The following is a 16,970-nucleotide window of genomic DNA, read 5'->3' as shown; positions in this document are numbered from 1 at the left end:
TGTATTGTTACGATGAATACAACTGTCTTAACTGAATTTTTCTATGATTTGGCGATGGGCTGTGTAATGTATAGGCTAGATGACATGAAACAGCATGTGGTTGAACTGAACCCCCCCCCAGGTCTCCCGTATTTTGTTACCCAAATGTTGACAGGTATGCATTATAGCAGGGTTTCTCAACCTTTTGCCTACTGCGACCCACTTTTTTTTTTGTATGCCAGTCATATGACCCACTAAGGCTGGAAATAATTCAATAACTGAAATGCCTCTTAGATCTATAGGCTACTACTCCATAGGCCTATATGTTTATTATGATTAATTTCACAAAAACACAGAAACATTTTCAATAGACAGACTATGAGGCAAACTGCTTTTTTTTTTTACTCACGTTAATGTGACACTTGAGACACTAGTGGCGAGACGGATCACAAAACTTATCACGGATCCGTGGTTTGATTAAAGTCAATTTTATTTTAAAATGCGCTACTTTGGCTGGCTCTGATATAGCTGGAAGGGAATTATATTACTGAAGCGGGGAATAAACATCACAATCTGATTATCTGCTTATATGATGACAAGCAGAGTTAGTGTCCCAGTCACACCACTGAGAAGTTACACATACGGTGTTTCACTCAATTGAGGCTAAAGCAAATGTTATTTGATTACTCACTCACTCTTGAGCGTCTGGCGCGAGTGATTTCAATTCAATGTAAAGACGCATTTACGCGCGTCTAGAGGTCCTGCGGATGAAGCCTGGTTTAGCGCGGCGCGGGCGCGTCCAGTTCGCGCGAATGAGACGAAACCTATTTTTTTACAGTCTATGGGCGAAACACGAGATAATGCATCTGTCTTTTCTATCATTTCACTGTAGCTCAGCATCGCGATGTAAAGTTAACGTTATTACTTTAACAGCAGCAGTAAAACTGGGCCATTTAATTTTGCCATTCATAAGTGTTTTGACATGTCTAGCCGAGTGGCACTATCCATGGTACTGGGAGGGAGATTTAATTCTTGCATGTTTTTTTAAAGTAAAAGTTTTTAAGTAAAAATTGCGTTAGGCTAGGCTACTTCATGAGTTAATAAGAAAAAAATATTTTTACAATTCCTGCAAATGCAGTGATGAAGTTCATGTTCTCATGATATATTTTTATGAATAAAAATGTTTCAAAACATCCATCCTTTTTTTCTCACAAATCGCACCCTGAATACAGCGTTAGAAGCCACGGCAATAATGAAGTAGCCTACGACATTCGAAAATCAGATTCGTTGGAGGACTGTTTACATGCGCAACTTTTGTTTCAATCTGTGCGCGTTTATGATGTTTACATTAAGGCTTTCTAGTCCGATTGAGCCGCCAATGCGTTTACTAACGGATTATTTTGTTGCATGTAAACGTAGTCTATTAAAATGAGACTATTGTGAAGCCCATTTATTACCTGTGTGCTAGTGAACACAGACGTCTTGCGACCCCCTATAGAATTATCAACGACCCACTTGTGGGTCGCGACCCACCGTTTGATAAACCCTGCATTATAGCCTGCATGTAATAGAGCGGCCCGCTCATTTTAAGTTGCCCATCAACATTAAAATTCAGGCTACGCCACTGTTATAGTCAAATTCACCAATACATCTATTTACGAGACGTATCATTAATGATAATGGTCTCATTTCTAATAATAAAAAAAACAAAACAAAAACATAATATGCAACCAAGGCCAAATTATGACAAACAGAAAAGATTAATTCATTACATTAGTAATCGTTATAGATCTTATTGATCTTATGACTTTCTTACCTTTCCTTGAGGTTCTTGAAATGTCGAATGAAATTTGACGTTGTGGTTGTCGTGTCGGATATTCTTGCTTTTTTTTTAATGGCACGTCAAGTTCAAAGTCCTTATCCACACTAATCGATATTCCACCAAGGGGCTTACGTTTATAGGATTCCGACAGGATCATGGCCGTTTCAGAAGAAAACGCCTGTGGCTGCAGGCGATTAAACGTGTTGATTGGAGCGAGGACATAATAAAAAATGCTCGCGTCTGCAGCGCCCACTTTATATCATGTAAGTTTATATGTAATCTTGAGTTTAATGGAAAGCATGGTTTACATTATTGATTGTCTGTAGCCAACGGTGTAGTTTATTAATGCAGCTGAAGTTTGATGACCACATGCAGCTAGTTTCATAAGCTGGTGTTGGATTTGGCTAGTAAACAAACTGTGTGTGTGTTATTTGCAGATGAAGCATTATTGGATTCTAGTAATCCTCGTTTACATTAGTGATTGTCTGTACGATGTAGAATAATATTCAAATGCAGGTAAAGTTTGATAAACTGGCGGTAGATTTGGCTAGTAAACAAACGTGTGTGTGTGTTTTATTTGCAGGTGAGGCGTCATTGGACTCTAGTAGTCCTGATTTTGTGCCTTCTGTGTTTGTGTACACAAAACCGAGCCAGAACCCCGAAGCAAAGTTGGAGAGGTAAGAATATTTAATTTCCCCCTCTGTTCTATTTAGTTTGTTTTTCTCTCTTGCATAACTGTACATTTCTGCTGTTTTTACTGTAGGTACTATAGGAAAAGGAGGAGAGATGACAGACCTATAACGGCAGCAAATCTATGTGTTTCTTCTAAAACTCCAAAACAAGAATGCAGCATGGATCATTGTCCAGGTATGAATATATTTCATCTTAACTGATTGATTGTCAGGGTGTGTGTGTGCTCCTGCCAGGCATACTGCTCTAATTGCATATCTGTATATGAGTACACAGGCCCCTGGATGAGTCAAATGCAGATGAAAAATCTCGCCCTGTGATCAATAAAGTATCTTCTCTTCTATCATGGAAAAGTTTTGAAAAATCATTGCTAAAATGTGTGAGAACCCCCAATTGTGAAATTGTCTGCATTGGTTGCAGCACATGCTAATTTTTCACTTTTCTTTATTAAAGCTGAAGACGACATCCCAGTTACAAAGAGGGAGTATGATGACCTGAACCGGAGACACAGTCAGCTTCAGGAGGACCATGTCAAGTCAAGTCAAGTCAAGTATATTTGTATAGCGCTTTTCACAATACAGATTGTATCAAAGCAGCTTAGTTTAGTTTAGTTTAGTTTATTTGTTTAGCACATGTTTAGTACAAGTACAAAACTATGCAAGGAGGGAACGAAGCCACTCTAGGCTTGTACAGAGTTCCACTCCTGCTCATATTAACTCATGAGACATGCAGACTAAACACTCAAAAAAACAAAAATAAAAAAAACAAACAACAAACGAAACAAAGTAAGAGCATAAGCAGAAGAAATTAAAACAAACAAACAACAACAACAAAAAACAAAACAATACAAAGCAACAATTCAATAACATAAAAGATGATCAATCTAGATAAGAATGCAGAAAAAGCAAGCAATACCTATAAAGGACTACACTGTAAAAAATTTACTGTAGAATTTACAGTAACTTACTGGCAACTTTGGTTGCCAGTAAGACTGTAAAATTTACAAGAGTCCTGTAAATCATTAACTACAATTGTACTGTAAAATTTACAAGAGTCCTGTAAATCATTAACTACAATTGTACTGTAAAATTTACAAGAGCACTGTAAATCATTAACTACAATTGTACCGTAAAAAACACAGCACACTGCCTTATATATGCTGTAAAATTGTTTTTACAGCTGTAACTAAAATTACAGTCGAAATAATGTTTGTGAATGCAAGTGAAATTACAAGAGCAACAATGAACTTACATGTACTGCTATACATTTAACAGTAAATTAGAGCATTTGCTGTGGAATTCAATTCACTAACTACATTTGAGATTTTTCACTGCTTCAAGTTTCAGCCTTTGTCAAATAAAACTCACAATAACAGGTTTTCATTAATATAACAAATTTATTGTGCAATAATGGCTATTTAACATAAGCACCAGATTCCAAAATATATTGGGAGAAACAAAAATGGAGATTAAATGAAAGGCTTTAGCCTTGGAAAGAACCACTGAGAACAGCGGCACTTAAAGGATTAGTTCACCTCAAAATGAAAATTTCCTGATAATTTACTCATCCCAATGCCATTCAAGATGTTCATGTCTTTCTTTCTTCAGTGGAAAATAAATAAAGTTTTTTGAGGAAACCATTTCAGGATTTGTATCCACACAATGGATTTCAATCGCAACCAACATGTTGAAGTCCAAATCAATGCAGTTTCAAAGGGCTTTGAAGTGCTTCAAACGGCTCTGCACGATCCCAGCTGAGGAATAGGGTCTTGTATAGCGAAACTGTTGGTCATTAAAAAAATAAAAAAAAATAAAATAAATATATATATATATACTTTTTAACCACAAATGCACATCTTGTACCATCTCCGAGATGCGCTACGTATTACTTCATCACGTTGGAAAGGTCACGAAAAAACTAAAACAAAAATGTCGGACGATTTTGAAGTTGGAGGAGAAAATTAGATTCATTTTTCACCCTTCCCTACCTTTTTGAACCGGAATACACAGACAAATAACTTAGACCGATGACGTGACCCGTGACCTTTCCAACATGATGACGTAATGCCTGGCGCGTAGCAGACCAGCACAAGACGAACAATTGTGGTTAAAAAGTATATACATTTTTATTTTATTTAGAAAATGACAGATCGTTTCGCTAGATAAAACCCCATTTCTCAGCTGGGATCGTGCAGAGCCGTTTGAAGCACTTCAAAGCCCTTTGAAACTGCATTGATTTGGACTTCAACATGTTGGTTGCGATTGAAATCCATTGTGTGGATACAAATCCTGAAATGGTTTCCTCAAAAAACTTTATTTATTTTCCACTAAAGAAAGAAAGACATGAACATCTTGAATGGCATTGGGATGAGTAAATTATCAGGAAATTTTCATTTTGAGGTGAACTAATCCTTTAAGTATCAACTATACAAGGCACACATCCCTAAAGTGTGACTGAACTTCAGTCATAAACAAAAGAAATGGTTTGAACTGTGCCTACCTTTAATTTGCCAAATCCATAAAAAAAAGGCAAGAATGTATTGAACATCAATCATGAACTTGGAAATCAGGTCAGAGTCTCTTGTATCAATTCCATTGGAATACTTTTGTTTAAATGGCAAGCCATTCAAAGTCCATTAGTTTCCGTAACAGTGTGCATACATGTGGGTTCATTTCATGCATTTTCTTGTTTCCAGCAGCAACTTTTGATCCAGTTTCCAGGTTAATGCCCACAAGTCCTCTGTGGAAAAAAAACACACAACATCCAATTATCAAAAAAACAGTATACATTAATTAATGAAGAGTTAGGGTCATATTTAATTTTATCCAAAATTTTAATATAAAAATATTTAGCCTTCCATGTTTGCAATAAACAAAATGTACAGATTATATCATTATTATACAGATTTAATTTTAGTAATTTTAGATTTAGTTATTCATGCAGTGAATAAAATAATTCTCTATTCAGTGTGTGGTTAGCAATTTTTTTTTTTTGTTCATTTGAAAACTTTTCCATAAAATATCTAATCCTGATAAACTATCCTAAATTGAAAACCTAAAAAAAAAAAGTCAAGAAAATTTGAAAGTCCACAATAAATATTGAGTAAGATTTTATGCTCTGAAATACCTCTGAATAAATTCCAGCGTGCATGCAGCGTCATCCTGATAAGCAAGATTTAAGTTGTAATAGGTCGCAAACAATGCTGCCAGGCCCTCAACAAATGCCTCTGAAAATGGGCCCAGGACAACTTCCCTTTCGACTGACAACATCCACTTGCTTGGGGTCATGGATTCACCTATAAAAAATAATAAAAAATACGGCAGAGCATAGATTAATAAGTGTTGTAAAAGTATGGTTCATGGGTAGCTCATGATAAAGGGATAGTCTGAAAAGAATGAAATGAAGTGAAAATTACCATGATTTACCCGCGCTATCATAGGAGTAAATTACTTTCTTCTTTCAGACAATTGCAATCGGAGTTATATTAAAAAAATGTCCTAGCTCTTCCAAGCTTTATAATGGTAGTGAATGACGGCCAAGATTTTGAAGCCCAAAAAGTGCATCCATCGATCATAAAAGTACTCCACATGACTCAGGCCTTCTGAAGTGAAGCGATGCATTGGTTTAAGAAAAATATCCATATTTAAAACCATATAAATTAAAATATCTAGCTTTCAGCATATTTATGGCGAAAGAGTGAACTCTGACCTGACGCAACGAAGAACACGTAAGTGCAGAGGATAGAGCAAAAAAAAAAAGACTCGAATTAGAAGTCTAAAACAATAATTTTTAAAGACAAATTTCTGAGGATTTCGAATCGATATAAGAGAAGACCTTAAGTTTGTTACACAGCCCTATTTGTTTGAACCACGAGAGGCGTTAAAGCTTACACTATACATCATGTCAGGAGTTACTTTCTTTTGGCATAAGTCGACTTTAGTTTAACAATGTATATTTTACTTACACAAACACATTGCTTCGCTTCAGAGGGCCTTTATTTACCCCCTGGAGTTACTTTTTCCTGGATTACTTTTATGATGGATGATGCACTTTTTAGAGCTTTAAAATCTCATCCTCCATTCACTGCCATTATAAAGCTTGGAAGAGCCAGGACATTCTTTAAAATAACTGATTGTATTTGTCTGAAAGAGAAAAGTCATATACACCTAGGATGGCTTGTGGGTGAGTAAATCATGATGTAATTTTTTATTTTTAGATAAAGACACTATAAACTATGGATTTATAATGAAGATTAATGTTACTAATAAGGATTTTTGTTACTAATGAGAGAGAATGGTTCAGAGATAAAAAAAAAACAGGGCACAGAGAGAGCTAACTATGGAAGGAATATAGGAATGAGAATAGAATTGTGAAATAGAATACAGGAACAGAGGAGGCAAAATTGTATTTTTAAAATGGCCATTAAAGTGAGAAGAAAAAAAACAGTACAGGACAAACAGTTATCCATTTAAAAGCTAGAGAGCAAAGAAAAGTTTATATGATGGAGACACAGACACAAAGTAAAGCAAAAAACCTTGGATGATCAGTGCGGGTGAATCCGGTAATCCCTCTCTTTCCATGTCGGCTGAAGTTGCTGCTGCCTAAGAAAAACAAAAATTAATTTAGCATTTCAATGAAATCTTTAACACATTAAAAATCTAAATGTTATACTTACATCAGCTTCAATTATAAGGGATTCTGTTCTCTCTTTAAAATGGGCCATTAAGAGTTGCAAGATGCACAGGACCAGAGAATTTCCCTCTTGATACTTCAACAGAACAGCACACACCTCATTGTTTGTTGGCTTTTCTTGAAAAAATCTTAGAATCCTCTTTCCTTTCCCTTCAATGCTCTCCATGATTTTCAGTAAGCAATTGGAAATGTAAAAAGATCCCCTTCAGACAAAACAGGTAAGGCCATGAGTTCTTTAGTTCAGACAGTGGTGGAGGTGGCGCTGACGGTAATATGTGACCTCCATCAACTTGTGAAGTTCTCCTCTATCGGCTCCAGACATTCCTTCAGAAGAAATTTACTGAGAGAGACAAAATATGTGGGCAATCAGGTACACCACATCTAAATCCTGATTTATGCACATTTCTATGCAATTTCACATGCTGCACAAAACTCAGGATTGTACTGCTCTCACAAAAGTGACAGAACATGTTCAACTGCCCAAAAAAAAAAAAAAAAACCCTTCACAAGCTAATAAATGCACAGCAATAAAGCATGTGCACAGCAAATACCAATGTAGCCTACTTTCTATTTAACAACTAAATTACAAATATGAATACCAAGCACCCTTACAAATAATATTAACATAAAAATAAAACAAAAAATACTTAATTACACCATCTTAAATCGAACAAAAACGTGCTATTACATTAGCTAATGGCTTGGCAGTCAAGTTAAACACTATTTAGTTGCATAAAACCTACACAATTTAATTGCAATGTTTAAAAGCTTACATGTCTAACGTTACTACCAACAACAATGTAAAATCATTTTATACCGAACAGTTAACAAAAATGTAGCACTAATATAAAATGACAGCACGGCCACACTTTCACGGTGAAGAAAATATAACAGTTAACGTTAGCCAGCTAACTTAATCGTTCATCTGTGTTTGGACTCATCAAGCAAATTCAGTATCATAAAATTGGACAAATAATCTAGATTATCCATTTTGCAACGTCACAAAAAAAATAATAGTTAATATATTGTGGATGTAACAGGATTTCACGTTTACACTAAAGCATGAATTACTAGCGTTACACACCTCGTCGTCTCACTCTCATTCGAGGTCCTCGTCCTCCTCCGGTAAACTTAGCGTGCATGAGGTGAGCGCGAAAATTGAGTGGTGATGATGATGCAGCGCGTGGAAAGTCCCAACGGTCCCAACTCCCAAGATGTCCACTGAAGATGACGATTGACGAAATGACATCACACGCACTGCGCTACGCCGATGTCGTTGTTTAATCATGGGAGTTTTTTTAAAAGCCAACAGTTTTAAAGTACTAGAGGTGTACGTTATATAATCAAATGTCAGAGTTTAAATGGTGTAAATAATTCGCTAAAAAAGGCTGTATTTATTACAGTTGACTATTACTTTAGTGTTATTGACTTGTGAAGCAAAAACTTTTGCAACCGTTTTTTTTTTTTTCTTAAAACATAAATAAATAAAATAAATTACAGTGGTATATGCGTGATATCCAGTAGCATTTACTGCATGTTTCCACAAGTCATAGGAACATGCATGCTCCCACATGGCAAAATACAGTAATACTGTAAATTTTAAAATACAGTAGTCTATTGTAAATATTTACTGTAAAAACTACAGCAATTTTTAACAGTGTACATAAAGGCGTCAGGCTAACAATAGTAGTCTCTTCAAATGCTTTTTGAAAGCAGAATAAGAGGACATTGATCGCAACAATGGACTTAAATCATTCCAGAGCTTAGGACCTCTGAAAGAAATATTAAATTGATGTCTTGTAGTTCGTGCGTATGGTAAGAGTAAAGTATTATTGCTATGTCTAGTTTGAAATGAGTGTACATGTGAGATAGGGATAAACAAACTCTGAAAAGAGTCTGGTAGATCTTGTTTCCTATATATAAACTTATGCATAAGTAGACATGTTTGATAAATATTTACCTTATCAATAGGGAGAACTTTGAATTTATTATAAAGGGGTGCCGAGGGTGCATATCTATTTGAATGAGAAATAAATCTAAGATATTTCTTCTGTATGACTATTAATTTCTTCAGGTAGATAGGATAGGTAGCTGCCCAGACAATATTGCAATAATTAATGAATGGAAACAAAAAGCTATAATATAAAGTTAAAAAAGCTGAGGAATGAACTAAAGGACAAACCCTCCTCAATATACCCAACATTTTAGCTGACCTCTTAGATACGAAGTTGATATGGTTAGACCATTTAAGACCACTATCTATAATGACTCCCAAAAATGTGGTATGCTGAACCAATTCAATTTGAGTCTTATTAATAAAGATTTTTGATAATTCTATAGGGTAATGTTTGTTAGTATTACAAAAAATCATAAAGTTACATTTTTTTTATATTGAGAGTAAGTTTATTCCATTGAAACCATTCCACAATGTATGACAGTTCCTCATTGACCGTTTTGATTAAAATATTAAAATCTTGGTGAGAGGCTACAAGATTTGTATCATCTGCGAATAGTACTGGGAGGAGTTTGGTACAAGTCGTGGCCATATCATTAATATAAATTAAAAATAGAAGAGGCCCCAAAATTGATCCTTGAGGGACCCCAATCATAATTTGTGAGTTCATAGAGGTATAGCCTTCCAGGTATACATATTGCTCTCTGTTAGCTAAGTAGCTTCTAAACCATCTCAAAGCAACATCCTCCACTCCGTATCTGCTAAGTTTAGCAATCAAAATATTGTGACTGACCGTATCGAATGCCTTACTCAGGTCCAGGAAAACTCCAAGAGCAAATTTTTTATTGTCAAGAGCTGAAGAAATATAGTTCACAAGTTGAATAAGGGCATGCTCAGTCGAGTGTCGCTTCCGAAAACCATATTGATGTTTGTATTAAATAATCTAGAAAAGACAAGTCTTTCCAAGACTTTTCGATATACACGGGAGAATTGATATTGGCGTATAATTATTAAATTCCTTGGAGTCACCGGTCTTGAAAACTGGTATAACCCTAGCAACTTTCAAATCCCGAGGGACAATTCCAGTTTTCAGAGACAGTGAGAGAATATGAGTAAGAGGTTTAATAATATAGTCAATTGTCTCTTTAATAAGAACACTTTTAATGCCATCATGACCATGGGCTGCATTTTTAAGTGATAAAATAATATTACGAACCTCTTCAACAGTTGGTGGGTCAAAATTATAGAATGGAGGACATTGACCTTTGATTAAAGAACAAGGATGTATATCCAAATCATTAATGCTAGATGCTAGTTCAGAACCAACCGATATAAAAAAATCATTAAAGCCATTAGCAATATCAACAGGGTTGGAGAGAACCCCCTTCTTACTGTTCATTACTACAGGGGCAGTAAATGGGGATTTAGTACGATTCAGTAAGTGATTAATGAGGTGCCATGTTGTCTTAATGCTTTTAGAAGCTTGTGCAAATTGATTTGAATAATATGCTTTCTTTGCTTTTCTTACTAAAGATTGGATTACTGTTCTGTTGTATGGTCTGCTGCATCAAGCGGTCATTTAAAAAAATTACAAGTGGCTCAAAACAAGGCTGCAAGACTGGTTCTTGGTTGTTCTTCGAGAACTAGTGTTGCAGAGATGCATGAACGTCTTGCTTGGCTGATGGTCAAGCATAGACTATCTGTTAATATGTTAGTATACTTTCATAGAATTATTAACACTCGGACTCCTAAATTTCTTTATGATAATATAATTTACTATTCAGATATGCATTCACATTACACAAGAAGGGCGAATAGTCGACAGATTTCTTTACCCCTACCTAAATCTGACTCTATGAAGAGGACCGTGTTTTATAGGTCAATTGTGTTTTGGAACAATCTTCCAGTTGGGGTTCGTGAAATCAAGGGAAAAACTGGTTTTAAAAAAAGACTAAGACTGTATTTGTTTTCAACATCATAATATCGTCTGGATTGGTTGAGCGAGGTTGTATCATGTGCTATGTTGTTTTACATTATTTTATTATTATTTTAATCAGTACTTTTTGTATTTTTTTTTTTTTTTTTTGTTCTCTTATGTGTATTTATATATGATATATTTGGAAGTAATTGTGATTGTAATTATTGGGTTTTGTATGTATTGTTTGGACCCCAGGAAGACTAGCTGTCGTCTCGGCGTCAGCTAATGGGGATCCTTTTAAATAAACAAATAAACTAAAGATGTGAAGTGGTTTTTACATTTCTTATAAGTTTCAGTATTAACTGAAGAAGGGTTCAAAATAGACCTCCTATAAAGTTTTTTTTTTTTTTCGGGAAAGCTTTTTTAATTCATCAGATATCCACGGCTTCCCCTTAGAGTATTTATTTCTGGATTTTGTACTCGTCAACGGAAATTATAAATCTAAGGCCTTATTAAAAGACTTTAAGAATAAACTGTATGCACTGTTAACATCTTGTGACACAAGTACCTCATCCCATATAATATTGCCAATGGCAGACTTAAAATGATCAATGCTATTTCTAGAGAATTTACGATATTTATTTGGCCCATTCTTAGGATAGCTAGACGTTAGTTGGCGGGATTGAATAAACTGGAAGACAGGAAAGTGGTCAGAGACATCACACATCAGGAGGCCTGAAGTGACCTCAAAATTATAGGAATTAAACAAAATATTATCAATGAGAGTAGCAGATGAGGAGGTGATTCTAGACGGTTTAGTAATAAGAGGAAAAAAATTAAAAGAATGGAGTGCATTTAAGAAATCAACTGTTTGTGTTAAATCACATTTAAGTAAATTAATATTGTAGTCACCGAGTAAAAAACATAATTTGCTTTCTTTGGTTATTAACTCAAGTGTTGATTGAAGTGCATCAATAAATGTGTTATGGTCTGAATCTGGTGGTCTATAGATGCATCCGATCAGAATGCTCTTACCATTGATTTGCTGACAAGATGGAATTTCAATAAATATAGACTCTGTGTTAGTGGTGTCAAATTCTGTACTAAGATCATCTCTAGCACCAGCATCAAAGGAATTCAAAACATATAGAGAGACACCCCCTCCTCTTTTGTTTTTTCTACAAGAATGAAATGATACATAATTAGGTAGGGGGAATAAAGAAAATACATCATCAGTCAGTCAGTCTAGTTGGATTGAGGCCAGGTTTTTTAAAATATCTTCCAGATTGACGATAATCGTAAGCTTTCTCGTTGTTGTAATACTAAACAAGGACTTCGATCACTTTTGCTTGGTTTCTCTGGAGGATCAAATCCCCGTCGGAGAAAATGCTGCAGTCAGCTCGAACATGAGTTGAACATAAACATGAACACACACTCGCTTTACGAGCGCCATCTTGTTGAGCTTCACAGTATTAAATTAAAATAATACATGTTTGTTTCTAGTGGAATTTATTGATTGATAAAATAAAATTAAATATCCCCAAAATATCCCCAACTGAGCAAGCCAAAGGCAACAGTGGCAAGGAACCGAAAAACTCCATCAAGTGACCTAATGGTGTCCTAAAACTCCATCAGGTGACCTAATGGAGAAAAAAAAACCTTGGGAGAACCCAGGCTCAGTCGGGGGCCAGTTCTCCTCTGGCGTTTATGAACTAGAGGCCGGATTGTAGTTTGAACTGTAAGATTAAAAATATTATATGAATGCCTGGCCGAAAAGATGCGTCTTTAATCTAGTTTTAAACTGGTAGAGCGAGTCTGAGCTACGAACAGTATCAGGAAGGCTATTCCAGAGTTTTGGAGCTAAATGTGAAAATGCTCTCCCTCCTTTGGTGGATCTGGATATCCTAGGTATGACCAAAAGCCTCGAATTTAGTGATCTTAAAGAGCGCGATGGATTATAGGGCGATAGAAGATCCGTTAAATAGACTGGAGCTAAGCCGTTTAGGGTTTTATAAGTCAGTAGCAATACCTTGTAATTAATACGGAACTTTATAGGTAACCAATGCAGTGATGATAAAATCTGTGTTATATGATCATATTTTCTTGATCTAGTAAGAACTCTAGCGGCGGTATTTTGGACTAACTGTATCTTGTTTATTGAGGATGCAGGACAACCAGCTAATAAAGCATTACAGTAATCTAATCTCGAGGTCATGAATGCATGAACTAACTTTTCTGCATCAGAAACTGATAGCATATTACGTAGCTTAGCAATGTTTCTAAGGTGGAAAAAGGCTGTTCTTGTAACATATGAAATATGATTTTCAAAAGACAGGTTACAGTCGAGTATAACACCCAGGTCTTTTACTGTAGAGGATAAAGTAACAGGACATCCTACTATGTTAAAGTTGTATTGTGAGAGGTTTTGTGGGTGGTTTTTTGAACCGATAAGTATTACCTCTGTCTTGTCTGGATTTAATAAAAGAAAATTGCGCGTCATCCAATCTTTTATATCTTTAACACACTCTGTCAATTTGGATAATTTAGCGTTTTCATCTGGCCGTGATGAAATATAGATTTGAGTATCATCAGCATAACAATGGAAACTAATTCCATGTTTCCTTATAATATTTCCAAGTGGCATCATATATATTGAGAATAATAGAGGGCCCAACACAGATCCCTGCGGCACTCCATAGTTTACTGGAGTTATGATCGATTTTTCTCCATTCAAATAGACAAAATGGTAGCGGTCTTATAAGTATGATCTGAACCAGCTTAATGCTTGTCCTTGAACACCAGTATAATTTTGTAGTCGATCTAAGAGTATTGTGTGATCTATAGTATCGAACGCAGCACTAAGATCAAGTAAAACTAGTATTGAGATACAGCCTTGGTCAGAAGCTAAAAGTAAATCATTTGTGATTTTAACAAGCGCAGTTTCAGTGCTATGATGCGGCCTGAACCCAGACTGAAACTTTTCATAGGTGTCATTTTCTTGCAAGAAAGAGCCCAGTTGAGCGGACACAACTTTTTCTAGTATTTTAGACATAAAAGGTAGATTTGAAATGGGTCTATAATTTGCTAGATTATTATGATCTAATTGTGGTTTCTTAATGAGAGGTTTTATAACTGCCAGTTTAAATGTTCTTGGAACATGACCTAAAGATAAAGACGAGTTAATAATATTGAGGAGAGGCTCTTCCACTACAGGTAACACTTCTTTCAGTAGTTTAGTTGGTATAGGATCTAATAAACATGTTGTTGTTTTAGATGAAATGATAAGTTTATTTAACTCTTTTTGTTCTATAGTTGTAAAGCACTGTAATTGTTCTTGCGGGGTGATAATTGAGGCTGAATTATAAGGCGCGATTGAAGATTGAACGTTTACAATTGTGGTTCTGATGTTTTCTATTTTCTCAGTGAAGAAGTTCATGAAATCATTACTACTAAACTGTAACGGGATATTTTGTTCGGGTGATGTCTGTTTATTTGTTAGTCTAGCCACGGTGTTAAATAAAAACCTTGGATTATTTTGGTTATTTTCTATTAGTTTGCGGAGGTGCTCAGCCATGGCCGCTTTTAGGGCCATGTACACCTGTGTCAGAAGTTTGAGGCACTACAAGCAGAAAATGTAAAGCTGAAAGAGGAGCTGCAGAAATCTACATTTTCCCACACAACTGTTAAGTGCAACATTGGACAATTGTTTTTTCTGACCTCCGTGCTCTTTGAGTGGCTAGTTACAAAAATAACAGGCAGCTTAGAAAGAATTATCCAAAAACTTACACTAGAAGACCACCTGTTGGTTATATTGATGAAATTACGGTTGGGTCTATGTAATACTGACTTGGCATATAGATTTAAAGTATCAAAAACCACGATTTCAAATATTTTGCGGAGCTGGGTCCCTGGTATGGCCTGGGTCCTTAAGCCACTCATTAAATGGCCAAGTAAGGGCGCAATACTTAAAAATATGCCAAAAACATTCAAGCGTAACTTTAAAAACTGCCGGTGCATAATAGACTGCACAGAAATTTTCATAGCTAGACCCAGTAATCTGACTGCTAGGGCCCAGACATGGTCAAATTATAAACACAACAACACAATTAAATATTTAATCGGCATCACTACAGCTGGTGCAATTTCATTTCTATCTCCTGGGTGGGGTGGACGGGTTTCAGACAAGTAGATCACAAAAGAGTCAGGTTTCTTAGAACTTTTGGAGCCTAGGGATGAGGTTTTAGCCGACAGGGGATTTCTCATCAGAGACGAGCTTGCAGCTTATGGTGCAACCCTTCGTATCCCTCATTTCACAAAAGGAAAAAAGCAGCTTTCTGCACAGGAAGTTGACACATCTAGACAACTTTCTCGTGTGAGAATCCATGTGGAGCGAGTTATTGGTCGGTGGAAAAACTTTAAGATTTTGCAAACAGTTATTCCAGTGTCGCAGGTTAACATGCTAGACGATGTTGTGACTGTATGTGGTGCCCTCACAAACCTCTGTAAGAGTGTTGTTTCCAAATGAGTAACACATTACCATGTATTAGTTTTAACGCGATTTACATTTCGTTAGCCTCATAGCATAATTGCCTAAGTCATTTTTAGTTTTTTCTTGTTTTCCAAAGACATTGAATTATGACTTAGGCAATTATGCTATGAGGTTAACGATTTGTAAAACGTATTTACTGTACATGAAACAATGCATTATAATAAACCTCCCAACATTGGCTGCCACTGGTGTGTATAATGTACTTCCCCCAAGATTATCTCAACAATTCACAGTGCTTTTCAATTTCATTTGTAATTGTTATTAGTAGTTTAATTGCAATGTATGCAAGCAACATAGTTACTATTAAAGTACTATAGCATTACAAAATAAAACTTTAAACAGAAGTGCGTCAACACATAGCAATCAATAACAACAACATGAAATGTAAGGAAAAGGATAAATGTAGGTCTGGGTGAAGAATAAGAATAAATGTAGGAAAGAATGATGGAAAAGAATGAATGTAGGAAAAAAATTAAGGAAAACAATAAATGTAGGTCTGGGTAATATGGACCAGATTCATAACACAATACAGAACATTTCCCAGTCCTAAATTTAATCATTCAAACATCAACTCTCAGACATTCCCTACATAACCATGTTGCTGGCTTCCTTCTTATGTGTGCACAGGTGTAGTGAACGTGGTTGCTGCATTTGAAACAATGATAATTTTTCCAAAATCTGGCTTTTCATAGTATTTGCAGGCTCTCTGTGATACCAAGACAGGGTCATGGCTTCTTGTCAGTAGTTCAGGCAACACACTCGAGATAAAGAAGTATTGTGCTTTTGGCAAAGCCTCCTTCAAAAACTCTTCATTTCTTAGGATACGTTGCACAATGAACTCCTTCTTGGACCACAGCACAAAGTCACAATATTTAACATCACACACAAACATGTGAAGTTGACACTGATAGTAGTATGTGTGTGAATGCTTCAATGCGAATGACTTGTCCAGACAAAACTGCTCATCTTTTGTACATCCTTGAAGACTATCGCTGTATTTGTAGGGACACTTGATCTCTACCACCCCTTTGCCACAGCAGGTACATCTTGCTATCCCATCTGGTGATGATCCAAGGTGTGGCTCAGAAGGTTTCACTACTAAGCCACATGAGCTGACGCTGAAATCTGGATGGCTTTGGGACATATATGCAGTGTAGGCTTGTCTTGCCGTTTCCTCCATGTTCTTACCCCAGAGCACAGATGGGACATTTAATTATGTTCTTTTATACTGCATTATATCGTTTAGGTATGTTTTGCTGATCTTGTCAGTTGTGGTCGATCGGTGTAATTTAGTGCTTGTGATTCGACCAGCCCTATAGGTGTACCAGTCCTTTGACTTTGACTGTTGCCATGTCACAAATTCCAG

The 16,970-nt window shown here is 35.9% G+C and overlaps 3 protein-coding genes and 1 long non-coding RNA gene across 4 annotated transcripts in view; 2 read left to right on the top strand and 2 right to left on the bottom strand.

The window, feature by feature from the left end:
• The window catches only part of LOC307173300 (neural cell adhesion molecule L1-like), a 32,087-nt gene extending 30,198 nt beyond the window's left edge, over positions 1 to 1,889 (bottom strand). Inside the window, exon 1 of the mRNA XM_079896320.1 lies at positions 1,796 to 1,889. The gene's annotated coding sequence lies outside the window, so the exon portion shown is untranslated. The remainder of the gene's footprint in view (positions 1 to 1,795) is intronic.
• Positions 1 to 16,970, top strand: part of LOC307173320 — a 349,409-nt gene that overhangs the window by 231,197 nt on the left and 101,242 nt on the right. The window lies entirely within an intron of this gene.
• Positions 145 to 3,234, top strand: LOC307174347 (uncharacterized protein; the record flags this gene model as incomplete). The annotated part of the gene is made up of 5 exons (XM_079898106.1): positions 145 to 154; positions 1,942 to 2,064; positions 2,385 to 2,478; positions 2,565 to 2,668; positions 2,945 to 3,234. The coding sequence occupies 5 exons, from the start codon at positions 145 to 147 to the stop codon at positions 3,100 to 3,102; spliced, it is 489 nt and encodes a 162-aa protein (XP_079754232.1). The 3' UTR covers positions 3,103 to 3,234.
• LOC307173316 (uncharacterized protein) lies at positions 5,073 to 7,232 on the bottom strand. The gene is made up of 4 exons (XM_079896344.1): positions 7,167 to 7,232; positions 7,026 to 7,092; positions 5,618 to 5,786; positions 5,073 to 5,230 (listed from the first exon to the last, which is right to left on the bottom strand). The coding sequence occupies exons 1-4, from the start codon at positions 7,212 to 7,214 to the stop codon at positions 5,101 to 5,103; spliced, it is 414 nt and encodes a 137-aa protein (XP_079752470.1). The 5' UTR covers positions 7,215 to 7,232; the 3' UTR covers positions 5,073 to 5,100.

Source organism: Squalius cephalus (assembly GCF_949319135.1).
Source record: "Squalius cephalus genome assembly, chromosome: 16".
Lineage (NCBI taxonomy): Eukaryota > Metazoa > Chordata > Actinopteri > Cypriniformes > Leuciscidae > Squalius > Squalius cephalus.
This window is presented reverse-complemented; position numbering and strand designations above follow the sequence as displayed.

Bases quoted from the DNA above. Each gene is read 5' to 3' on its own strand.
- LOC307173316 (XM_079896344.1), bottom strand. From the start codon at position 7,214: ATGGCCCATTTTAAAGAGAGAACAGAATCCCTTATAATTGAAGCTGAT. The intron at 5,787-7,025 runs GTTTTTTGCTTT...TATTTTTTATAG, and splicing joins ACCCGCACTGATCATCCAAG to GTGAATCCATGACCCCAAGC. The intron at 5,231-5,617 runs GTATTTCAGAGC...TTTTTTCCACAG, and splicing joins ACGCTGGAATTTATTCAGAG to AGGACTTGTGGGCATTAACC.